The sequence below is a fragment of the Dermacentor andersoni genome, chromosome 10 (genome assembly GCF_023375885.2).
Source record: "Dermacentor andersoni chromosome 10, qqDerAnde1_hic_scaffold, whole genome shotgun sequence".
Lineage (NCBI taxonomy): Eukaryota > Metazoa > Arthropoda > Arachnida > Ixodida > Ixodidae > Dermacentor > Dermacentor andersoni.
The window spans coordinates 44,039,156-44,063,007 of record NC_092823.1 but is presented as its reverse complement, the minus strand read 5'-3'; the positions used below and the strand labels follow the sequence as shown (position 1 = coordinate 44,063,007).

General features: G+C 46.0%; 1 protein-coding gene across 4 annotated transcripts in view; it reads left to right on the top strand.

Annotated features, from left to right (window-relative positions):
• Window positions 1-23,852, top strand: part of Pld (Phospholipase D) — a 170,928-nt gene that overhangs the window by 122,463 nt on the left and 24,613 nt on the right. The window contains exons 10-18 of one of the 4 annotated variants that reach the window (XM_055062215.2): window positions 102-212; window positions 3,341-3,480; window positions 5,584-5,665; window positions 5,880-5,976; window positions 6,715-6,947; window positions 10,199-10,234; window positions 12,363-12,431; window positions 21,428-21,486; window positions 23,691-23,833. In XM_055062215.2, the coding sequence (XP_054918190.2) occupies window positions 102-212; window positions 3,341-3,480; window positions 5,584-5,665; window positions 5,880-5,976; window positions 6,715-6,947; window positions 10,199-10,234; window positions 12,363-12,431; window positions 21,428-21,486; window positions 23,691-23,833 (970 nt within the window). The remainder of the gene's footprint in view (window positions 1-101; window positions 213-3,340; window positions 3,481-5,583; window positions 5,666-5,879; window positions 5,977-6,714; window positions 6,948-10,198; window positions 10,235-12,362; window positions 12,432-21,427; window positions 21,487-23,690; window positions 23,834-23,852) is intronic. The other 3 variants (XM_050194512.3, XM_050194513.3, XM_050194514.3) reach the window with 3 other exon arrangements.

Genomic DNA, 23,852 nt, shown 5'->3' with positions numbered 1-23,852 from the left:
TGTCGTCTACAGTTGCTCAACAAATGCGCTTTGTGCAGTGTTGTGGCGTGGTCGTGTTCAGCAAGGCCTATTTTCTTCTTCCGCATTTCTACTCTCGCCAGGAGGAAGGCGTGAAGGTGTTCGTGCTCCTCTACAAGGAAGTGGAAATGGCGCTCAGCATCAACAGCCTTTACAGCAAGCAGAAGCTGGCGGCCATGCATCCCAACATCAAGGTAACGGCGGGTTAGAGTAACTTATACAGTGACCTGTACCGTAAATATTACACAAAATTGCCGTTCATGCCATGCGTCCCAACATCAAAGTACACGGTGTGACTCACTGACATATACAGTATAACCAAGGTCGATCCAAATAGGTCGCGAAGCTTTGGGCGAAAAACGGTTCACTACGAATTGTCACCGACATCAGCAAGGGGAGTTAAGGGAGCAGCGATTGAAGTGCGACTATGTTTGGAGGGAACAAACATAGTTTGGAGGGAACAAACAACAAACACAGGGAAAGAAAGAAGTGTTTTTTCTTTTTTTTTCATTCAAGCGAGACACAGTTAGATTCATTCAACGAAAATAAAAGTCCCGGTCAATCTTATATATTCGTGACGAGTTAAGGAAATACAAGTTTATTGAATTTATTATTAATAATAAATACATTTCTTTTCAGAGCCCACCGTTACAGGGGGCGTTGACGCCACTATCGCTCGTAATGCAATGCAGCTCTTGAAATGTGCAGAAAGGCGCGCTCGTAAACTTCACCTGTTGAAATACGCCCCCCTCACACGTTGTGCTTTTTCTTTTTTTGCTTGTCGAAGTTTGTCTGAATTTGGTGACGCGGGTAGCTTCATCGCTTCTTAATCTGTTCAGTCAAAAGTAGGGAGTTACGACCGCCAGATAATTGTGTGGCTGTTTTCGTGCGACTACGCTGGCCGACGGGCTTGGCATCCGACGATAGGATCAGCACTCTACACCTAAACCTTTCGTCGGCCTCCAAAGAAAGTATGTTCTGTGCAGGAGCGCGATTTCGACAACCCTACGGCTGATCTTTTCCTGCATCGCTTTCCGCGTTGAAAGCTCGAAACACCCATCAAGTCGAATGGCGGGGCTATTGAATATATAGCTCCAAAGGCAGGCCAACAAAACAAATTTCGCGCCTTCGAAAACAAAATGACGTCACTTTTGCTTTTAACGGATAAGGCGTCACATTTTTTCTTCCGCCGGAAGTGTTCCCACCACATACAGATGGTGCTATTCCCCATGAACCACCGATGAACCGCCATGTGTTGAACGTATGGGCTCTTACGGAAGCTTCACTACCAGGTATACATACTAGATTCATTCAACGCAGAGGTGGCGTTGAATGAACCTTGTAGTAACTTTTGCATCGAGTAGCTATTTATACCGTATGGCTTTTTCTGTTTTTCTTTCTTTTGTTTAACGGGGGAACGCGGCTATGCAGACGATTTCAGTCACGTGCCGCAATGAAATCACTTCGGTCATAGTTGCGCGGGACCGTGCATAATCATTTTCTCGTGGCCATAGAGCGATACACTGCCTTCCATGGAAGCCGCAGCTTCGTAGGGCATTGCTCCAGCAGAAGTGACACCAAACGCCCCCAACGTCACAAAGCAGGGTACGCAACTCACGCGGAGTTATTTTGTACCGCTCATGACAGCTAATCAAGCAGACGAGCTAGGGTATTAGTGGTTCTGCAAAATAAGATCTTGCCTGAAAAACAGCGACGGCACGCGATGGGATCGAGTACGCGAGACGCTCACATTGCCTTCAGCTTACGCCTGTCTTCTGCTGTGTCCTGCCTGCTTTTGACATAGTGGTGACGCCTGCGTGGCTTCCACCGGCGTGATCTCGGAAGCCACGCTTAAATATATATATATATATATATATATATATATATATATATGCACAACCTTAAGCTTGATTCAGTTTTGCTTTTTCTTACTTGCGATCTTCTTCAATTCTTGTTTTAAAAATTCGATGGCCTCAATAAAAGACGTCTGCAGAAACCACCGACAGTGATAGTCAATGTAAGAAGTGAATAGCGTGAACGACAGCAAGAGAGCGAGCGAGAAAATGAGCGGTAGGGGGACCGGACGAACGAGCGAACGAGAGAGATACTGTCACACAACGAGAGAGCGAGAAAGTGAACAAACTATATATATATATATATATATATATATATATATATATATATATATATATATATATATATATATATATATATATATATATATATATATATAACCCGCCGTGGTTGCTCAGTGGCTATGGTGTTGGGCTGCTGAGCACGCGGTCGTGGGATCGAATCCCGGCCACGGCGGCCACATTTCGATGGGGGCGAAATGCGAAAACACCCGTGTGCTTAGATTTAGGTGCACGTTAAAGAACCCCAGGTGGTCGAAATTTCCGGAGTCCTCCACTACGGCGTGCCTCATAATCAGAAAGTGGTTTTGGCACGTAAAACCCCATAATTTAATTTTAATGTATATATATATATATATATATATATATATATATATATATATATATATATATATATATATATATATATATATATATATAGAGAGAGAGAGAGAGAGAGAGAGAGAGAGAGAGCGAACATTTTCTTTGCCAAGTCCGGCCATAAAACATCGATCGACCGCCCACCAACCTCAAAAATGACCTAAAGAGCCAAAAATGCTATTAGCTTTTCAGATCCACGTGGGCTGTTAGTAGTCCTTAAATTTTTCTGGACACATTCTTCGACCAAGTACTTATCCGGGCTCTGACACTCGAAGTTTGATTGTTCCCCACGCCCGGACATACAGTACTACAGGGGACCCCTATAAAAGTTGCAAATTTATTTCAATAATTGGGTTATTGATTAGGTTTGCGGTACTGGGTGAAATCAGTTCTCCCAATTCCCTCAATATATCTCCGTCATTTTTTTTCCTTCGCACACCACTTCTGTGATAGATAGATATAGATAGATAATTTATTTGAATGAAGGCAGATGAAGGCAGAATGAAGGCAGCTAACGCGCTCTAGCCTGCCACTCTGCAGAGGGGGAGGGGGAACAGGGACATAAAGGTGTGATGAGGGATTGTGATGACGTAGAAAGAGGGATGCGCAACGGTGAAAGCAACTTCAACATTATCATAATAAACATTCAGAAATCTCATCCGTGAAGCCACTATCTGGTTCCGTATCTAGTCAATTGTTACCAATTCAAGTGAACTTAAAGGCGCTGGGACGAAGCTGGGTGTGTGGGCCTCCCCTGCGGGAGCAGCACAAGCGCCAAACAAAAGCTTTATGGCGTGTGTGATAAATGTTGGTGGTGGCTCCGACTACAGATCCTGAGGCATCCCGACCACATGACAGGTGGCATCCTCCTCTGGGCGCACCACGAGAAACTGGTGGTCATCGACCAGAAGTTCGCCTTTCTTGGCGGGTTGGACCTGTGCTACGGACGCTGGGACGACTTCAACCACAGGTACGTGCGGCTATGGTGTTGGATATTTTGAGATGCTGTGCTGGCCCGCTTGCTGATCAAGGTGTCGTACGGATCCGCGGTCCACAGCCTGCATTAGCTGCGTCTGCGATGTGGCATCCGTGATCGGGCGACGCGTGTGCGCGTGGTCTTGGAGGAAATGGCACCCAGCCTATTAGTTTAGTTTGTGTGCAGTCCGTAACCGAATGCCTGGGCTTGCCAGCGCAACCTGGGCTGCTATTCTGGACACTTATCAAATCCCGCCACTATATGTGGCCGGATTTGATTTGAATGCTTAGGGTACTTCACGCACTTTCCGGGGGGCTATACATATAAAGCTGAAGAACACAACTTCGCGGTTATCTTCGGTTCAGTTGCTCAACAGTTTCGGTCGGTGGAACCGACTGAAATTGTTGGGCACATAAACCAAAGAAGACCGCGAAGTAGTTGTGCTTCGAAATCCAGTCATATATATATATATATATATATATATATATATATATATATATTGTGTCCGTAAAGTTCTGGTGCACTTTTGAGCGGTCATAGGAAAGCAACGAACTAAGATTGAAATGTGAAATCTTCGCTAAATAAAAGGAAAACTCTCGAACTTTCATGCCTGTTCAGTGCAGTTAGATGTGGCCTCCATTTGCCGCCCTATACACATCTAAACGATATTCAAGTTCTTCCCACGCATGGTTAAGGACGCCTGGTGCAACGGAATGATTCTCTGTTTTAAATGATTGATGTTGTTGATACGTTAACTGCACGTATGTTGCTTCACTTAACGCCACAAGTGTGGTGCTGCGGCATCACCTGTGTGCGCACACCCTTGCACGTTATACTACGGAAAATTGGAGTTTTCCTTTTATTTGGTGGAGATTTCACATTTCTATCTTGCTTCGTTGCTTTCCTGTGACCGCTCAAAACTGCACCATGACTTTACACACACACACACACACACACAGATATATATATATATATATATATATATATATATATATATATCCATCTGTTTTCTCGCCTACCGGTGTCACTGTGTAGTCCGTGGTCGAATTGTTAGCACATCAGACTGCCGTGCTGAGGTAACAGGGTTCGAGGAGAAGAGCGACTTACTCAGAGCGCGGCCACTTCAATTGGCTCGGCTTCATTATCACAGCGCCCCATGAGACCGAATAAGGTTCGGCTCCGAAGCCGAAACCTTCGGTATAAGAGCAACCAACCGTGGGATCAACTTCGGTTACTGAGTGCGGGCCAGTGTGCGTACATGCGTGCCTCTCTTGCTCTTTCATGCCGACACGAGTCACTGTAGACGCGGGACTGGGTAGGCGCCGCCGTTCAAAAAAACTCATTGACCGTGACTCGGAACACCGGGCATGCGCCGATCAGAGTGTACCGAACTTCAACGAACCTGTTTGATGTCGACTTGGGTCACCGGGTGGTGTGCAGGCAGCTTTGTGCCGCTCTTCAGTGAAAGTTCCCCAGGGTAGTTAACCGGACGTGCGTCTGGTTGACCTCCCTACCTTTCCTTCCTTCCTTTTCATCCTCCTCATCAGGGAAAGTTATTTGGTGCCAACTTGGGTAACTATAGGTGTGTGCCCCTGGGAGTGTGCCGCTCTGCAGTGACGAAAGAGATCCCGCAAATTTCTCACATGCTGAGCGGAATCGAACCCACGTCGCAAGGGTTCCTCGAGAACAGCAACCCGACGCATCTGCAGGCTGAGCCACAATTGCACTATGTGAATTTCAATGAGCCTCTCGCACTGTGTGCTTCAATGACCGTCTCGCCAACTTGGGTCATCGAATGCGTGCCATCGAATTTGCGGCAAGCGAGAAAATGAAGGGAGACAATATCAGGGCGATGCGTACGCAAAATGCTATATAGTCTGCTGTGCATATATATAAGACCCGATTACATCAAGCACGCTATATGTCGCCGCCCTGTTTCGGAAGGGCTGACAGTAGAAAGCATCGTCGTCGCTAAGCGCTCACGCGAGTTATCTAGACATTTCCCCTGCTGCACGCACGCGCATTACTTGACGCTGTGATGTCTTATCGTTATTGACACTTGCGCGGTTTTTCTTTTTCTCTCTCTCTCTCTCGCAGGCTCACAGATGTCGGCGGAATTCAAATGCAGAGGCAGATCTCCAAGTCGGAGCAGCCTGAAGTCAACACATCTATGAGCGAGGTGCGCTCATAGATGCACGAGTGCGCCTTGCCCTCTTGCTGCGTCGAAAGCTGTTTCCAAATGAAATTCCTGGTTTCGCAGTGACAGGCGCTTAGCCTGATCTAATTAAAATTGCGTTATCTCGGCAAGCTGGTTACCGGCTCTCAGTGTCCACTGATCTACTTTGTTTTTTTATATATGTTTTCTTTTCTTGCTTCTTTTTCTTCTGAGACAGGTGGCGAACAGACTTCTCGCGTCGCACCGGCTACGCAAGCAGAGGGAATCCGCCGGTGATGCCGGGCTCTCCGAGGGGTACGGGACGACCGACGCCGGTGAGGTCATATCACTACAGGTTAAAAAATTAAATTGTGGGGTTTTACGTGCCAAAACGACTTTCTCATTATGAGGCACGCCGTAGTGGAGGACTCCGGAAGTTTCGACTACCGGGGATTCTTTAACGTGCACCTAAATTTAAGTACCACGGGTGTTCTCGCATTTCGCCCCCATCGAAATGCGGCCGCCGTGGCCGGGATTCGATCCCGCGACTTCGTGCTCAGCAGCCCAACACCATAGCCACTGAGCAACCACGGCTGGTCACTACATGTTGCTGGACTAGTTATTTACACGTTTTATGTCGGATAAGACGCGATACCTTCTGAAGAAACCATTGGACTGGAAAGGGCAGTACAGGAAAAACAGCAGTCCAGGGCTCTTTGAAAGAGCGACAGTCTGATTGCTCTTACCTGTCCGGTCGTTGCTTTCTTGCGGTTTGACGTCTTTCCGCCATAGTTGTAAGCGTCGCTTCAGCTCCACATTGCCTTTATGTTGGGATTTTACTGAAAGCAGCAGTGTTGCTCGTTTTTAAATGGGTTGAATAAGTCTGTCAGTCCGTTCGCAATTAACAATCCTCACACGTGTAACCGTGCAGGAGCTGATAACGTATAAACGACCGTACACTTCTAACTTCCGTATATAGACGCTATAGCGACACCTTGAGTGTGACATGCTCGATTACAATAAAAAAAAGAACAATGTTATAAATTAATGTACGTTTCGGTCTCATCTCCAAGTGGACGGGGGCGGCGACGCATCGCCCCCGGGCGCCGTCACCGACTCGGACGCCAGGAACCGCGGCAGGCGCTCCCTGGCGGTCGGCAGGCTCTCCATCGGACCCGCCGCCATGTCCAACGGCGGCGCCGTCTACGTCGACCAGGAGGAAGGCAAGGTCGTCGTCGGCGACGACGGCTCGTCCAGGATCGCGTCGAACTTGATGCGCGCCCGACGCGTCTTCCGAGCCGTCACGGTGAGTCCGGCAATGCAAGAGGCGCCCGTGAACGGGCTCCAAATGAGTGCTTAGCGCATGCGCACGAGCTAGTTGGAAAGCATGAACTGACCTACAAACATTTTTTTGTTCTCTTTTGTCCATTTTTTTCGTTTTGTTCTTGGACAGCGGCCGGTATCTCGGAACTGTTTCCCTGGTAGTTCTAGCCTGGCGTGCACGTATTTACAGGTACCGCATGTACATAGGTTGCACGGGTATCGCAGGACGGAACTCTGGGATTAGGTGCCGCCATTACTGAGCACGTCGCGCAGTAGAGATGGCGAACTATCGACATCGTCGCTGGATCGAGCTTTCTGACCTCCTCCGTTCCCGCCGTCGCAGAGGCGATTCGTGCGATATGCGTGATATTTTGAGTCTGCGGAACGATCGAGAGGGAAATAGAAGGGGGATGAAAAGGGTTTGCATGCGTTTGCCGAAGGTGATAAAAAAAATAGCAGTGCGACCTCGCCAAGGTGTGTACCGAGAAGTCAGCCACTTGCGTGGTTCAACAGAAAGGACTCGAAAACACTGAATGTCGTTCGTGCCAGCGGGCGTAAGTGTTTGGAAAGACCAACCAGTTAGCAACATAACCAAGCCTAATTTGTTGACAATTTGTAATGTCAACGTGCGCGACAATTGGCGCAGTAGGCTCGCTTTAAGTGCGGCATCAGTAGCGAAATGGACTTGGCATGGATGGACTTGGTGTTGATACAGATGGACTTCTCTTTCTCTGCCGAGTTTATCTTAGTACGAAGTTTATGAAGGTATGCCGGACGCAGTCCGGAGGGGTTGGGGGACTATTCTGTAAGTGTCAGCCTAGCGGACTATCCATTTCGGCGTGCACTGATTGGCTCGAAGCCGGAAGGGCAGGCGCCAATCGTCACCCCCGTACTCTCAAGCCCTATCCGTTCAGCGGGCGCTGCAGCGCACGTAGTGAACACTTTAGTCGGCGGCGGCGGGTAGCGCACGAGGCGGAGCTCGGCGCGGCGAGTCACGTGATGCGCTGCCAAGGCTACGGCGCAGCTGCGGCGAAATGAAGGTCAAGTTGCTGGCGACGGCGAAACTTTCGCTATAAAAAAAACCAAGTGTAGAATTCTTCTTCGCCGTGCGAAACGACGAGACAAGGTAAACAAAGTGCACGATCCTCCGCGCGGTCGCAAACAAGCACTCGCCCCGCGACGATGTGTGCTCGGCAATGGCGGACGTACGATCGAAACTTCCGTCCCATGCAACCCACGTTCAGGCAAAGTCGATCTCGTAGTACGAATCCGCTTTCGATCTGGTGTTCGAACTATCGTGCCAGCAGTCGTGTCGAACAAGTGTTCAACAGCAGCAGCCGGACAGTGTTGAGCCAGCCTACTTACGGACCCACCATGCGTCAGCGTTGCTAGATTAGCTTGCCTTGCGTCGTGTCGGACGCTGCGTTGTACCATGGTCGCGTTCCCACAGGTGGTTTCGGCTACATGGTGGCCAGAGCGAGAGTGTAGTTTTCTTTGTGCCTAAATATTACCTTCTCGCTATCTGCGTGTCGCCATTACTGCAGTGTTTCGCAGTACGCGGCAGAGCGTGTGTAGTTTACTTTATACTATATGGATTGAATTACAAGATGTCTGCTGCAGTGGATATGACAGTTCCTGATATTCTTATTTTGTTCTGTATTTTTTTTTATTTTTTTATAAGTCAGCGGCTGTGTGGAGATTGGAGAAGAAAATACCTCGTGTACTTCAGTTCTCTCAGTTCTACAGGGAAAAAATAGAATGATAAAAAGGGGGCTTCCGTGACAGTGTTTCATCTACATCCAACTTGGGTCCATGCCGCTACGCTAATGTATAACTTTCTTTTTAATGTTTAGCCGAGTAGACTGAACCAAGTCGAGTATTCGTGAAACTGTTTCCTGAACATACGGTGATTATTCAAGAAAAGCTGGCGTTGGTTACAAGTATACTGTGCAACATGATATGACGGTGCACATTTGGACGAGACTGCGGGATGGACGTTTGCATCCGGCACTGCCCCGTCCAAATCTGTGCCGTGAAGTTATGTTGCATAGTACGTTTAATGAGCAAATCTTTCGAATCTGCATTAGTTTACATATTAAAATTACTACGGAAGCATTAGTATTAGCTGATTTCGCACGTACTAAGATTGCCAAGAGATATTCTATAAACAGAGATCTCCCAACCTCTGCACAGAGAAGTGTGTTTTCATTTGAAAACTGATGTCGAACAGCTGTTTATCGTGCATCCGAGTGAAATATTTTGCTTTTCGTATGAAGGTAAGTGATGTGTGTGACTTTCCTTTTTTGTTACCTAACGGTCACGTTGCAATTAATGTGCATGACTGTGATTAACCTGGGCTAAGCTTACGGCGCCACTAAAGACACCGATCACCCAGAACGTTATGACCACCCTCCTGTATATACACCCCATGTTCTGACCCAACTTAGGTCTCTGCATACGTTCCTGGAAACCCTCTTTCGTTTGGGTTATGCGAGGATAAAAGGGAGAACGATTCGCATACTCAGTTCGCGTAGTTTTGTGTACAATACGAGGACGTAATTTGTAAACTCCTTTAAAAAAAAGAAATTGGTGCCTGTCGCGTCAATGATCTATATTCGATGGAAATGAGGTGACTTATAAAGGCTAGCCGTCAGCTGTAACTCATTGTTTGTGTCCTTCCAGTTACTGTAATAGGTATTTTCGGCAGCCTCCACACACCCCCCCCCCCCCCCCCCTGTAAGCCGGGCGCGTTCATTGAGACAGTGCATAGGTGGTCGTACAGCTCTGTCTGATCGGTGTACAGTCATCGGCGTGCGGAAAGGTGAACGGGACTACTGAATCTATTAGAGTTCTCGATGTAAAATTAAAGACGAATATCTTCCGGAGTTTCCAACAATAACAACAAAGAAGGCGATGTACTACCCGTCCTACATACATCCAAATTCGGCCATAATATACAGTGTCTCCCACCTATGGTGCAAGCTTCTCGTTTCGCTGCTCCGGTTTTGTTATTTTTCCCGTTCGCTATTCCTTCACGCGTGGCTGTACGTCGTCCTGGCAAGCGTTCTTTTTTTTTTTCTACGTTTCTTTTTTTTTTTCTGCGGAGGTCGACTTTGCCGTCGCCTCCTTAACCCGGCCTGTTTTTTTTTTATGTTTTGTTCGGCGTATGGCTTCGACGATGCCGCTCACACCCGGCCTGTTGTTTTTTTGGGGCTCTGCCACGGTGCTGCGCAGGCATGCCAGAAGCTAAAGAAGCAGCAGCAAGATGAGGTACGATTCGTTCTGGGTTTAACCGCACGCACTGCAGCACCACACTGCTCGCACATCTTTCTGCTGCAGCAGCAGCAGCAGCAGCAGCTGTTTGCCCGTGCTTCACTGTCCTCTGGCAACGCTGTGCATTCTGCGGTCCTGCATGCTGCCTTCGATGTTGGCCTGCCTGTCGATCTAAACTGCGCTTGCTTTTTTTTTTCTTTGTGACTCGCCGCTCCCCTAGAGTCACTCGTGCTTCCATTCAAGCGACGCTTCGACGCGACAATTGTGAGACCATACAGCGCAAACCAGAAGCGTGCTCTGTGTTGCTATCGAAAAATCTCCTATGCCCCCATACGCCCTGTACCGATAATCCCATTTGATTCTTTTATGATCCCGTATGAAAACCTGCTTGTTCCCGTATGAATCCACACAGTTACGTAGGATTGTGGTAGATGGGGCCGTGTGGGTCTTTTGCAATAGGGTATGAGACACTCTTGTGTTCCATATATGCAGTCCTGCATAACAAGTGCCCTTTGTAGCGCGTGCCGAAGAGAATACTTTGACGTCATTCGGCGTGTATATATAGCCTGCTTTGGCCAGTCATGTTGTTCCTGCACTGGATCTCCATGTGGCAATAAAGGAGGAAAAGGAAAGAAAGAGAGCAGACGGGTATGCTAACCAGAAATGCGTCTAGTTGGCTACCCTATACCCGGGAACGGGAATGGGGCAATAGAAAGATTAGGGATAGAGAGAGGAGTTGGGGGGAGGGGGAGGAGAGGAAAGACGTGGTGAGTTCCCACACGCGCACGGAGGGTCTCACCAAGACTAAGGCGTTCACACTGGCCAGTTACCCTCAAGAAGTGCCTTCACAGCTCTGCGGGCCGGCGAGCGATGGGGATGGTCTTCGAGCGGCGCCTGCACGGACAAAGGCCGACCGTCCAGTCGTCTCGACGCGTTGGACAGTGTTTGTCTTTCCGACAGAAATCGACGGCAGTGGCACAACAAATGCTCGATGTTCTCTTCGCTCTCTCGGACGTCGCACGCACCACTGTCGTTCATTCCAGTCAATGCAGTGTAGGCCTTCGTGACCGTTGACTGATGACCTTGACTATCACGAAGTGGCCCTCACGAACGCGCTATGTCGTCAGAAGCAATCCGCACTCGTTAATTTGCAGGTGTCGTCTTACCTTTCTCGCGCTTTTCGCCTCGGTTTCAGCCGTCCCCAAGGTGGAGACGACCAGAGCTTTTCCCTTTCGAAGTCACTGGCATAGGGCATCGCTGCTAATCTCTGACCAACCTAAACTAAAAGTAATCTAGCTGACTACCTGTCGACATACAAAACTCCATGCGATACTCAATCGCCTTGCTGTCGTGTCAGCCCGATTGCAGCGTACTCGTAGCGTACTTTGTAGTTTGCCGTATCACGATCGACGTACGGCTACTTCCACAGTAGATCGAAGTCGCGCTCGCAGAGCTCGACCGCTGCAACTCGGTGACCTTAAAGGCCTTAAAGGTAAAGGCCCTAGAGCACTACATCTATTCCGCGCGGCGGCAGGGGGGCAAGAAGAAAAATGTCGGGATGGCTCGAGCGACAAACGTCCGCTGGCGCTCGCTTCGAAATACGCAATTGTGCCTTGTGCCACATTTTTATTTCCCGTCTTCGCAAAAGAAATTTTCGTTGTCGTAGTCATCATCATCGTTCTTAATGTCCTCTGGCGTCGGGACGATGGACTCTGGCCAGCATTGTTTAGTTACAGCTGGCTTGTGTCAGCCGACTTCATGCGATGGCTGAAAATATGCGGCCAAAAATAAAATCTATAACAGACACTACGGAATCAATAACAGACACTACAACAAAAATGAAAACCACGTCGGTGGTTAGGTTTCCGTACTAAACTAGACGTGTCACTTGCCTCAGTCGTGAAAAAAATAACTGACTCCTCGCTACACGTTTCCCTTCTTTAGCAGTGTCTGAGACGCGCACGTCCTGATGCACTTGGAATTTTTTTTGCCGGGATCACACGGGCAATTGGGATAATGCTCAGTTTGTGCACTACTTGTCTGCCCGTGACGTGGACGCGAAACGTAATTTGAACCATATAAAATATCAACAATGTTTCGCGGCCACTCCTGGGATTCGAAACAGGTTCCTCTGGTTGACGCCAGTGCCATAACCAGCCAGCTAAAGAAGCGTCGCAGTGGTCCCCTGCTCATGGTACGTCTTTGTACGTCATGCACCGCACAATCATGGTGGCACTGCATTCGTAGCACGTGTTTCTGTGACGACTGTATCGGCATATGCGTTCAGGGTGTCTCGCGACCCTCATGCGTCAAGACTTAAACATATGCAAGTGCCGCGTAGCGGCGCAGAACCAAGGTGACGTTGTTTGCTGTCGCTTCGAAATACTCAGATTACTTTTTTCCCATATCGCCTAATTAGATAATTCGCCTTAATTAATTGATCAGCTTCTCAAATATTGTAATTAGATGAAACGTGTCAGAGAGGAAACTGAAGAGCGACATGAGAAACTCCCGATGCAGCTTTCTGTTGCTCAATACGTGCTACAGGCATGGCATGGCAAGAACTTTATTTTAGTCCAGAGAAACTAGGATCCGAGGGCACAAGCCCCCAGGCTAAGTCGGTGGCTGCGCCCACGTAGGCACCGGTAGGCCAAAGGCTTTCCCGATGTCGTGAGCTCTCCGGACGGCCAGGAGTTGATCTTGGAGGACTTCGCTGGATATGCGCCGACTCCAGTCCTCCTCACTGTTGAGATCCGAAGCCCTTTGGTTTTTTTTCGAGCGTGAAAGAAGCCCGCGAATACGCGCGAAATTGCCGCGCGACTGGCCGCTCGAAGCACCCTGCGTGTATTCGCGGGCTTCTTTCACGCTCGAAAAAAAAAAGTTTTCTGTAGCACGTATTGAACAACAGAAAGCTGCATCGGGAGTTTCTCATGCTGCTCTACAATTTTCTCAATTACACTTTTCGTTAATTATAATATTGGAGAAGCTGGTTAATTAGTTGGGACTAGTTATCTAATTAGGGGAATGAAAAAATAATCTGAGCATCTCCAAGCGACGGCAAACAACATTACTTTGGTTCTGTCCGGCTAGGTGGCATTTGCATATTTTTAAATCTTGGCGCAAGATAATTGGGACACCCTGTATGTGAAATATCGGATACGAGGCGAGATTGTAATGTTTAGTGAACAAACATCATGGCAGGGGGGGACATCACAATGTGCGCGATAATCGCCGGTGCAGTTATTAATGAACAATTTTCTTTATAAACCTCACATTTAGGCCGCAGGCGCAGGTCGCAGAACTCTATGCCCAAAAAAACCTTCCTTGAATGTATTCGTCCGACAAAATTGCCTGACGATTGCAGGACCCTTGTCGACTACTTATTCAGGGAGGGCTAGCAGATGCTAGCAACAAGCAGTACCACTGCGTCCCATTCCGACATTTTTCATCGAAACTTCTTTTCTCTTTCTTATGAACTCTTTTATAACTTTAGACGGCATCTTGTTATCGCAGAATCGAAGTCAGCTAGTACTCAAACGAAACAAGTTTCGAGAGATAAGGGCTCGAAGTTCCATACAATATATATTTTTCGCACGTATGTTTCCGTATATTGTGGGGGGGAATGCAGTGCGAAAAACATTTACACTTGAAAAGCAGTGCTTTCTGCGGCATATTTTGTGTTCGCGTTTCTTTAAACTTGCGCTGGTAGCAAATGTTCCTAACGAAAGGTTGTGCTTTGAATACTGGCTGATTTGAATTCTGCGATTACACTGTAAAATAATTTACGCTCTTATTCACTGTTTAGGGGTGTAAATTTTGTTACAGTGTACGACATACTCCATAATGTAATTGGTAAAAAGCTAATTAGTGATCGTGTTTAATAAGCTATTGGCGTTTTTCGCGCAAAATGTCGATGTCCGCCACTGCTCTGAAGTTCGGTGGCAGCAAATGTTATTTTATCTGGAATGCCGTGTTTTTTTGTTTTTTTTTTATGTGAGACAGTATTCCCAGAAACACGTGGTACTATGGTTGCACTCTGGAGTTCACGTCTGCGCACATCCTTTGTAATTTATTTATTCAATTAGAATTTACTTTCGAAATTACTTGCTAAAGGACATGCTCAATGAACTTGAGTTGGGGAAAAATTGCAGGGTCTCTTAAGATCTCTCTTAAGAGGTGAACGGTGAAAACCCACTCTTCCTCCTCTTATCATTCGCCTCTTTCTCAATGCCTATTCTCTTTTTCTTTTTTTTGTCATTACTGCTCACTACTAAGCATTTTAGTCATTTGTAATCAATTGTGGTCATTGCAAGCCGTCGTTAGACATGTTGGTCATACCATAGTCATTACAAGTCATTTCAATCATTATTAGTCAGTACTGGTCATTACTAAGCATTTTTGGTCATTTGTAATCAATTGTGGCCATTACAAGCCGTCGGTAGACATGTTGGTCATATCGTAGTCATTAGTAGTCATAAGCCATTTCAGTCATTATAATCATTACTGGTCATTACTAAGCATTTTAGTCATTTCTAGTGAATTGTAGTCGTTAAAAGCTGTCGTTAGACATATTGGTCATTTCATAGTCATTACTAGTCATTACTACTCGCTAGTAAGCATTTATAGTCATTTGTAATGCATTGTGGTCATTACAAGCCGTCGTTAGACATATTGGTCATTCCGTTGTCATTACTAGTCATCACAAGTCATTAGTAGTCATTATGAGTCATTACTAGTCATTGTTAACCTCTACCAATCTGTATTATAACGTTAGAATTCACTAACTGTCACTCTCAATTATTTTTCATTCTTTAATCTGTCTTTAAGGGGAAGCTTTAGCTCGGGTGCTCCAATCTAAATACATGTAAAAGGAAACTTCATTTTTCTCGGCATCAACTGCACCAAATTTGCTGAGGTTTGTTGCATTTAAAAGACAAACTTAAAATCTAGTGACTGTTGGTTTCTAATTTTCGGTTTATATCATCAATCTTTTACTAAAAGTGGAAAAAAGTCGAAAATTTTCAGGAAACGATACTACCAAGTTTACAATTCTGTAACTCAGCAATGAGAAAGGGTACTACAATTCTGTGAATTGCATCTGATAGTACGTCTAAAGCGCACAAAATTGATATGTTGCACATGAATCTAAAGAAAATTACTAATATGGAGATACAGCTTTTGCAGAACCCTTTTACACAACGTAACAAATTCACGGAAGATATAAAATGACATACCAAATTTGTCCGCTTTCAATGATCTAGTGGGTACCGTTTACAGAACCACGATATCTGTTCTTGATGCAGAGCTATTAATTTGTAAACTTCGTGCTTCTATTTTTTTGAAACTTCTGAATTTTTGATAACTTTTCTAAACAAATTCAGGCTCTAAATCAAAATTCCGCTTCCAACAGTCACTAGAATTTAAATTTCTCTTTCAAATGCAACAAACTTAATCAAGATCGGTCCAGGGGTTATCTCAGAAAAACGCTTTTTGCGTTTTACAGGTATTTGGATAGGCCACGTCGGAATTGGGCCTGAGCTAAAGCTTCCTTTTAATCTGTCTTCATATGGCGTGATGACGCTTCGGCGGACACTCCGGCGGTCAGGTCTGCTGACAAACTTCACCGTGAGCCTAGAAAGGCTCACGGTGAAGGCTCACGGCTTTAATACAAAAAAATATATGTGAGCACAGAAGCTGCCCGCCTGATCATCTTATCAAAACACACCGTGCGATTCATGTGTATAACTGCTTAACCTCTTAAGTCGTCTTGAATTTCCATCTCCCGCCTTCTCCGTATTCTCGCGTAAGCAGCGCGACATTTAGGATGACGCGTTACCTCAAGTCCTATCTAATCGAATACGCGTGGCACACCAAAATGCGCACAATTAAGCCTTTGCTAAACCTATCTCAACGTAACTTCCTGCACTCGAAAAGAAAAAGTTCTGCTTTGTTGACTTTTTCCTGCAAATAGGTTACCTTAGCTTTAATACTAATTCTATAATCACCTAAAACCGGAAAGTTCTAAGATGTTGAACCATGTCGCTTAGGGCTCCATAGCTTGTCACCAAAAGAGCAATTTGTGAAAGAGCAGATTTGCGGAGGGAATAAAATGTTTTATTGATTGATTGATTGATTGATTGATTGATTGATTGATTGATTGATTGATTGATTGATTGATTGATTGATTGATTGATTGCAATTACGCTAACTACATCTGTTTTCATGTTTAATACACCCAAAATCGATATATTATGTATTGCTGTCGTGAGAAATGTTTGAGTAGGACATTTTTCTCCAATACTACCTTCTAGAGAATAAAGATTTTACGTAAACTGGGGGCACTCCGGCATGGTGGATTACACTTTTTCACTTGAGGCACTCTAATACATGCATTGCACGTAATAGTGATGCCTGCTGCGCGGAGTTTGAAGATCTAATGCTCCAATTTTATGGAAATTTACGCCTATGGAAAATACCGTAAACAAAAGTTTGAATGCTACATAAATAAAAATCTGTACCCTTCACTACTTAATGGAACTTTCCGCTTTGGATGGACAAATTTCATTGAAATCGATACGGCGCTCACCTCATGAGTCAGTTGCTACATCTCACACGTCTATGAACACGCAAATGAGAGAGGGCTGCGAGTCGTAGCGATTTAAAAAAAAATCAAATTAATATGTGCCTCGCGAGCCCAGTTAATTTCTGTGTATAACCACATTGTGCTCCCTACTCATACAGTGCTGAGAATTTTCACTGAACCGGGCTTTTTCCCCTTCTTTTTCTCCTTCGGCTAACCTCTCAGCAGGAATCTTTTATGCGTTTCGTAATGGTTTCACCGCAGCTTACTTCCGTAATGCAGGGAAGCATGTACAAAGTACAGGAAGGGACACTTTGCGCAAGTACAAAGTGTAAACAACGTGTCATTATTTAGTACACTTCGGCGGTGCCTCCAGGACACCGAAGGGTCAATGGGGACATCGAAATCTGGAACCAGGACTGGTGCGTCTGTTAAGGGGCTCGCCGAACCCTCCGAGTGCCAGGGTCGTACAAGATCTTGTATGGAAACGACCTCCGGCAGGCTCCGGCCTTGGTGGTCCAAACACACACACCGCCCAGGTTCCAGTCTTGTTGTCCCCGTTGCCTACTGGGTGTCCTGAAGATCGCCCGATGCCCGTTCTTTTTTTTTTTTTTATATAAATGTTATCTCAGGTACTTTCCGGCGGCCTTCGTCTGCCGGCATTATTTTTTTCGCTGCTAAGTGATCTCATCGCAATACATGTCTGTATTGCGGCGAAGCTCACGAAAGTTCAGCGCCATTATGGAACGCGTATGAGACCCATGCCAGCCTCGCTGCTTTTAATTTACCCTACTCTCTCTAAGGCTTTCCATTCTCACTTACAATGGTAAACTGACAATAGCTAGACGATCACGTCATGGCTCCTCTAACTAGCACCTAAGCAGACGACGCGGGCAGCTGGTGGTGAGCGGATGTGACGCAGATCCCAGCGCATGGCCTCCGTCACTTTCAGCGCGCTGCGGGCACCGCCCAACAATCTCTGAGGCAAGGCCGAGGAGCCACGCCTGGTTGTCATCGTTCTAGGTTCGGCGTCGCTTCGGACGAGTGGGAATCCCTCCTTTTTCTTCTTTTCTTTAATTTCGGCATAAAAACAATGTTTTTCGAGCTTCTCTGGACGCATCCACTCGTATTTCGAACGCAAGGTTTTGCGTTGAGGCTGCTCTATATTTTACGCTGTCCGAAACATCGTTGCAATTATCCTTAAACACTTCAGGCAGCACTAGCGCAAAAGTTGCACTACTGCTTGTTACATACTTTTTTTCGCCCCCCTGCAATGCATGTCACCGCACGACGCACTTTAGCAGCTATGCTCACCTCTCCGCCGCATTTTGTCTTTTCTAAGCTTCTTATTTGCTAGAAATTGATCAATTTCTTGTGCTAAGGGCCTCATAGGAATGCCTTAATTGCCTATTTTACTCATTAGCAATGCATTTAGCACTGTCCTGTTCTCTTCAGTTACGCATAACATTTTAAAGCTGTTTTAATGCGCCATTTTAGTTTATTTACGGTGCATTACGTTTGTTTGTACTTGTTCGCCGTGTTAGCCCCGTCGGAAATGCTTTCCCTCTTAAGGATTTTTCTGCTTCCTTGAAAGTTCTTGTGCAGGCTGCTGCAGTACTTGACCTGGCTCGAAGTGTGGACGCATCTATGATCCATCATATGCTTCATAATGGGCCACCTAGACTGTCTAACCTGTGCAATTTACAGAAACGCGAGATCTCTCTTTCTTCTTTTTTTTTTTTTGGCACGCAGTTGCTGTGTTGTACGCCTTGTTCTTAAATTTGTTTAGCTTAGACCTTTCGTGTTACGAATAATCATAAACTGTCAATAAGTGAGCCGAAGTTACGTAAATTCATTCCGACGTGCTGCAAGCTTCGTCGAAAGAAAGTCAGTGATCTCACATGCATAATCTGGTGAGTTCTCGCACTTACAGAGTCATTAAATCAATAGGCTAAGCGCGCGCTCAGTCACGTGGCGTTATTTCGTAAGAATAAATAACTTAATCACCGGGGTTCGTGACGCGTGCAAGTTGACCGTTTTCTGCGACCGTTACGAGGAAGACGAAGCTATTCCTTCACAATGGCTGTCGGAACGCTACGTGTGGAGCATACGCTGAAACACGATAGTGCTTTCATAACAGTGTTCGTGTGTAGCGACACCCTGAACAACCATAGCGAAGTAGAGCTGCTCTGTGTAATGTATTGACCTGCAGATACGATGTCATTGGTTTCTTAATTTCTTGCCACCCCTGGATAGCAGTGGCAAAGACGAGTCGCGTAAACAGATGTGTACACGGACTGAAGGGGTTAATGAATTTTCCTCAATATTTAGGGGTGAGGGGAGGAATTGGAGGTCCCAAACAAAAATGAAATTGTGCCATCGACAATAATTGTCGATGTAAAACGAATAGCCAAAACGCTTCTAACGAAGGCTATTGACTTTCTTAAAGGAACGATGCGCGTGAACTCGTAAATTAGTTACAGTGAGGTTATTCGGCCGGCACTTGTTGTTTTATAGCGCAGTTTCGTAGACAACGGAGCTGTTAATCGGCGCATCGGCAGCGGTAGCGCGCGGCAGCCCGCGCGCATCTGAAGCGAGCTGCAATGGAGAGTTTTAGGTTAGGGGGCCGCGAGGCGTTAGGGCCCCCTAGCGGTTTGGGCCACGGTACTGCGCATGCGCAGACACCTAACCTAAAGCTCTCTAATGACTCGCATTCGGCTGCGACCGCGAACCGCAACTCGGTTTGGTCGAGAGCCGCGCCAGTCGCATCTGCTTTGTGTCATTTGTGTTGCCTCTGTATCTGCGCTGAAAGTCCAGCCACCACAGACCACCGCGAAAACGGGCGAAAGAGGCAGAAAAAGCTATTGGCTTTAAAATATCCGCGCCTAACGCTGCAGTTGAACGTTTTCGTTTTTTATTACAGCAACGTTCGTTGCAGTCAGTTTAATGGTTTCCTCACGCAAGCATTTCTACGTTTGACGTGAACTGGAATACTGAAGGCATGCAGAGATCACGATGGGTTTTTCTTTCCTGATTGGTCGTGTAGTGTTGTGTACGATGCGTGGGAAACTGCCGTCTGCGTGCCTTCACGATGCAATTTAAGACCGCCGCCTGCTCTATTTCTCTTTTTACCTCTTTTACCTCTTTTACCTCTTCACCCCGTGTAGGGCAGCCAATCGCAACTACATCTGGTTAAGCTCCCTGCCTTACTATGGATTTTCTCTCTCCTGAAAAAGGCCACAAAAGCGCTGCTGCTATATTTGAAAGCTACAGGATTGAGTCAGCCTCTCTGATCCGGACTGAGTGACCGAATGATATCCCTAGTGGACTTTCTCTTCTTCTTTTAACCTTTCCGTCCCCTTTCCCCAGTGTAGGGTAGCCAACCGGGCTCAGTCCTGGTTAACCGCCCTACCTTTCATTTATCCTTTGCTCGCTCTCTCTCTCTCTCTTGTCTATCTCTCTCGTACAATAAGGCGTCGTCCTTCCCCATATTAACCCTGCTATCGGGATTTGCTGTTCGGTGATAGACTGCACTCCTCTAATCGGTATTTCTTCTCCCCTCCCCCTTTTTTTTTAGTTCAATGAGAACTTACCCACTAGGAATCCCGATTTGTCCGTCATATACATCGCACAGCAGTCGTCCTGCAGTAGACGTACGTGCAGAGAGCATGCCCAAAAGTTGCACGCACGGTAAAAGGTTCCGAGGAGATTCACTCCACTAACAGTGGGAAACTGTGAACGAAACTGCCTTTTTCGAAAGGATAGTGTAAGCGGACTGTATCAGTTTCGTTTGTCCCGAGTTTAGGTTTCCTTTTTCGGCGCTACCTCATGTGCCTTTCTGTGTGGTGTCACTTCGTTTCTTTTTCCTTTTTTTTTCATCCTACCTGACCTTACGTTGCAGTGTGTTATGTGACCTCTGTCGTGAGCTGTCCTTAGTGCATTTGTCGCCTGACCTCACTTCTGACCTTTTTTTTTTCATGCTGAAGTGACTAGCGCAAGAGTAGACACGGGGCACGAGAGGGCGACAAGGACAAGCGCTTGTCCTTGTCCAGTGTCTACTCTTGCGCTAGTCACTTCAGCATGGAATACCAACTAGCCCGGTCTCACACCCTGTTTTTTTTTTCGTCCCTGTTACCTTTCAATTGAGTGCTAACTTCGTATTTCAGGTGTAGCGTGCGTAGTCAATTTTGCGTCGAAACGGAGTAAGCCAGCGTCTCCTAAACATTGCGTATTTTTCACAAAGTCCGTGCTCGCTTTCGTCTTCGGTGCCGTCCGCTTCGACAGCCTCGCCTCTGCTTGTCGTACTGCATTATAAGTGCGCGTTACGTTGCCATCGTCCACTGCCGTGACGCGTCGACTGCCAAGTGGCTGCGTCATTGTCCCGAGCGCATGCGCCGTTGGTGTTTCCCGGAATGTGATCGCGGCGTAAGCAGCAACGCTGTGCTCGTGCATTGCTTTGTGTCGCCGTCGCCTTGCACTGTATGCACAACACACGCCTCGCCTTCCTCCTTCCGTCCTGCCGTTCTGGTTGCGAGCGCTGCGGTGTCTTTCTTTTTCTGTTCTTTTTTCTTCTCCTTTTTGCACTGCTGACGCTTCTCTCTGTTTTGCAGGGCATGCAAGCCTTCCATCGGCACACCCGAAAGGGCTCCCTGGACTCTCTCGACGACCTGTAGGTGTCCAGCGAGCACTACACCTGCTGTTATTTTGCTGCTATTATGTTGTTATATGTGCTACCAGGTTTCATTCTCACTGCTTTGCTTAATCTATATATTGGCGATACTGTCAGTCTCAAAAACATATGAGTTTGAGAATATTTCGAATACGAATCGAATAGGAGTTTGCTATTCGATTGGCGAATAAATAATTCTATGGTATTTCCGTAACAAAACCAAAAATTTGATTATGAGGCACTCCAGATTAATTTCGACCACCTGGCGTTGTTTAAGGTTCACGTAAATGTAAGCACGTGAGCATTTTTTTTTCATTTCTCCCCCATTGAAACGCGGCCTGCGCGGCGGATTCGACCCCGCAACCTCGAGCTTAGCAGCGCGACGCCACTAGGCTGCCGCGGCGGGAATTCGATTCGTATTCGATTCGAGAATTCGCTATTCGAAGTTGTCGAATATTCGTTTCTGCCCCAATACTCTAAGGCACAAAATCGCATGGTTCAGTCTGCAGGGGAAAATACACGTGCAACTAGTTATTATATCGTTTCTACCGTAGCCATTGACGCAGCTGATACGTTCACTTTTCCGTTATTTTCCGTCCTCCCAGTTGACCTGATACCAAGTTGACAAAGACGATATGTGCATAACACGATTTAAAGGAGTTCTTTTTTCCAGCTGGACCCCACGTGACCTTTATGTCGCGATTACTTTCGCAAGCCACAATATTCGATACTCCATTCGATATACGTAGGTTATATTTCTCGAATATTCGATCAGATTTGAAAATTGTGATAATCACACATCCCGGCAATCAGACGAGTGTAAATGAACGCCACATATGTCAATCGCTCTGGAGCGAGAAAGCTTGGAGACCACAGATGCCCGCGACGAAAGTTTTTCTGTTTTCTATCTATTTATCTGCAGCCTAGGCATGGAAGCTGAGACAATACGATGCACTTAAATGATTCCAATTTGCACAGCCGTGATAGAATAAATATTTTTGCTTCTTGCTGTTGCCGTGGTGTTTAAACTTTTTTTTTTATCTCACGAGTTACGTAATGAGAATAGTGCACGCCCTCGTAGCACGTGAGAAAAAGGAAGAACGACAAAAATTACTATGACAGTTTATAGCGTTAACCTGTGGTTGGCATAATAGTACTAGTTTATCGCAAAGGCAATACTACAGAAGTCGTACAGACAGCGTAGATGTGACCGAAGTTGGGCAGCTATTAAGAGTGAGACGAAAGCGAGAAGCTATTAATAGGTAAGCAAGTTGTTGCTGAACAAGACTAATAATAAAAATAATAATAATCTTCAGAAACACTACTAAAGGTCTTATATATATATATATATATATATATATATATATATATATATATATATATATATATATATATATATATATATATATATATATTTATATATATATAGTGAGAATTTAGGGAGGCTTGTTGTGTTAAAAGGAGGATCTAGTGAATGTAAACACTAATTTTCAATTGATACCACCATTTCTTTTGAATTGTCCTAAGTTCAAAAAAAAAAAAAACTCCAGTTCTCGTTTTTTGGTACGCGAGAATACCAAGTTTACTACATTGCAACTCAGCAATATGAAAAACGATATCACGATTATGTAAACTGCACCTTTACATATATCTTAAAGTGGAAGGCGTATCACACCGCTCTGAAATGTATACTTATTACTTGAATGCGTAGGACTTTCGGAAAACGCTCGTAAAAATTGTAACAAGTTCACGTAAGTTGTCAATTCCTGAATCAAATATGTTCGCCTTAGATGATCTAATAGATTCCGTTTACAGAACTGCGAAAGCTGTTTTTGGCTCACGGAGACTTTCGGATTTGTAAACTTCGTGCATCAATTATTTTAAGCTTCCCGACTGCCGGCAATTTTTATTAAAAATTCGCTCCTAAATCAAAATTATGTTTCCTACATGCTCGAATCCTACGTTGTTTCACGAATGCAACAAGTGTTATCCAAATTGGTATAGCAGTTGTCTCACAGAAGTATATTTCTTTGTTTTACATGTATTTGATCGAAAAGAGAATTCGGAGGCGGCCCAGAACTATAGCTTCCTAAAGCTTCCTAACGGACACGTGTCCGTCAAAACAAAAACAATAAGAAATCACCCAGCACAGGCGGCTGCACGTCTCAGCGTTTGACGCATGCTTTTCGCGCCTGGTCCCACAGTTCCGACGTTCCCCGCTCAGAACTTCGGGCCAGCTCACTGGAAGATGACATGGGCCTCCAAGGATCGGCCAAGTACTGGCTCGGCAAGGACTACACAAATTTCATCTTCAAGGACCTCACCGAAGTGGACAACCCTTTTGTCGGTGCGTCCTCATGTCCATC